The following is a 1,316-nucleotide window of genomic DNA, read 5'->3' on the forward strand; positions in this document are numbered from 1 at the left end:
ATTCTGCAGGCTGTAGGAGTAGGCAGCCAGCGACGCCCCGACTACCCGGAAGTGAGAAGGAGGTGCTTCCTCGGTTTCTGGCAGGTCCTCTCTGGCACTTTCTTCACCTTCTACATGCTCCTATGCCCCTTTGGCCTACAAACCCACCCTGCTCCCTGTCCAGCCTCCTCCCTGCCTGTCTGCCTGAAATGCCTTCATCCTCCCTCTTTCCCTGATAGGACCCCCCCCCCCAATTCCTTATAGGCACCCACTTCTGTTCTCCATTAGCCTCTCAAGGATTGGGGGTCTCTCTTCTGGCTCAATAAAGACTTCCTGGTTGACAGACTCACATGGCAAGTGGTGTTTGGGGGAGAAAGGGTTCAGAGGCAGTTCCTGGGGTCTCCCCCATTAGCACAGTGGATCGGAGCACCGCCTGTCCCACTGATTTTGGGGTACCATAACCCACCCCTGAGGGAACAGACGCCAAGGCTTTGGTGGGCTCTGGTGCTGTGCCAGCCCCTTGGGCCCTTCCTGGCTCCGCATGCCCAGGCTTCCCCCTCCCCTTGCCCCCCCTTCGGGCTCTGTGAACTCCCCCCATGTAACCCTAGGCCGGGGAAACTGTAGCAGCAGCACAGGCTCTTGTGCCCTGGTCAGAGTTGGGAGCGGGCAGTCCCTTGACCATCCCGCTGGTGGAGGGCCATCTCTCCTGTCCCCTACGGGTGTGTGGCTGGAATTCAACGCTGCCTTCCCTCTCCAGTAGGATTGGAGGCGTCGTGGTGCCCCAGTCAAGCCAGAATGGGTCCCCAGGGGTTGGCAACATATGTTTCCGAGGGTTGTCCACAAAGAGAAAGGGCCAAGGTGTGCCCCCTGCCCAGTGTGGGGCTTCCTGGAGCTGGCCATGTCTTCTCCCTTGGACCGGGGACCAGGCCATTGTCCCCCAGGAGACCTACCAGGCAGAGGGTCTTCTCTTGCCCGGAGCTTCGGCAAGTCAGGGCTGGGTTTCGTCACGCGGGCAGGCAGTGGGGCTGCGGCTCTCGGGGAGGGGGCGCCCACCTCCGGGGCAGCTGGGCAAGGACAGGCCCACTCTCCGCCTCCTCGCAGCCACCAACCTGTGCTTTGCGGAGCGGAACGTGTACACGTCGGAGGTGCTGGCCGTGGTGATGCAGCAGCTGATGGAGCAGAGTCCCCTGCCCATGCTGCTCATGAGGACCGTCATCCAGTCCCTGACCATGTACCCCCGCCTGGGGGGCTTCGTCATGAACATCCTGTCCCGCCTCATCATGAAGCAGGTAACCCGCCCCGGCCGTCCAGTCCTCCAGGCAGCGCACTGACCCAGA

At 61.9% G+C, this 1,316-nt stretch overlaps 1 protein-coding gene across 1 annotated transcript in view; it reads left to right on the forward strand.

Annotated features, from left to right (window-relative positions):
• The window catches only part of LOC105310212 (symplekin-like), a gene marked incomplete at its 5' end in the record, with an annotated part of 13,945 nt that overhangs the window by 10,666 nt on the left and 1,963 nt on the right, over positions 1-1,316 (forward strand). The window contains one exon of the mRNA XM_023526623.1: positions 588-1,307. Coding sequence (XP_023382391.1) covers positions 588-1,307 — 720 coding nt within the window. The remainder of the gene's footprint in view (positions 1-587; positions 1,308-1,316) is intronic.

Source organism: Pteropus vampyrus, unplaced genomic scaffold (assembly GCF_000151845.1).
Source record: "Pteropus vampyrus isolate Shadow unplaced genomic scaffold, Pvam_2.0 Scaffold1445, whole genome shotgun sequence".
In the NCBI taxonomy this organism is placed as follows: Eukaryota; Metazoa; Chordata; class Mammalia; order Chiroptera; family Pteropodidae; genus Pteropus; species Pteropus vampyrus.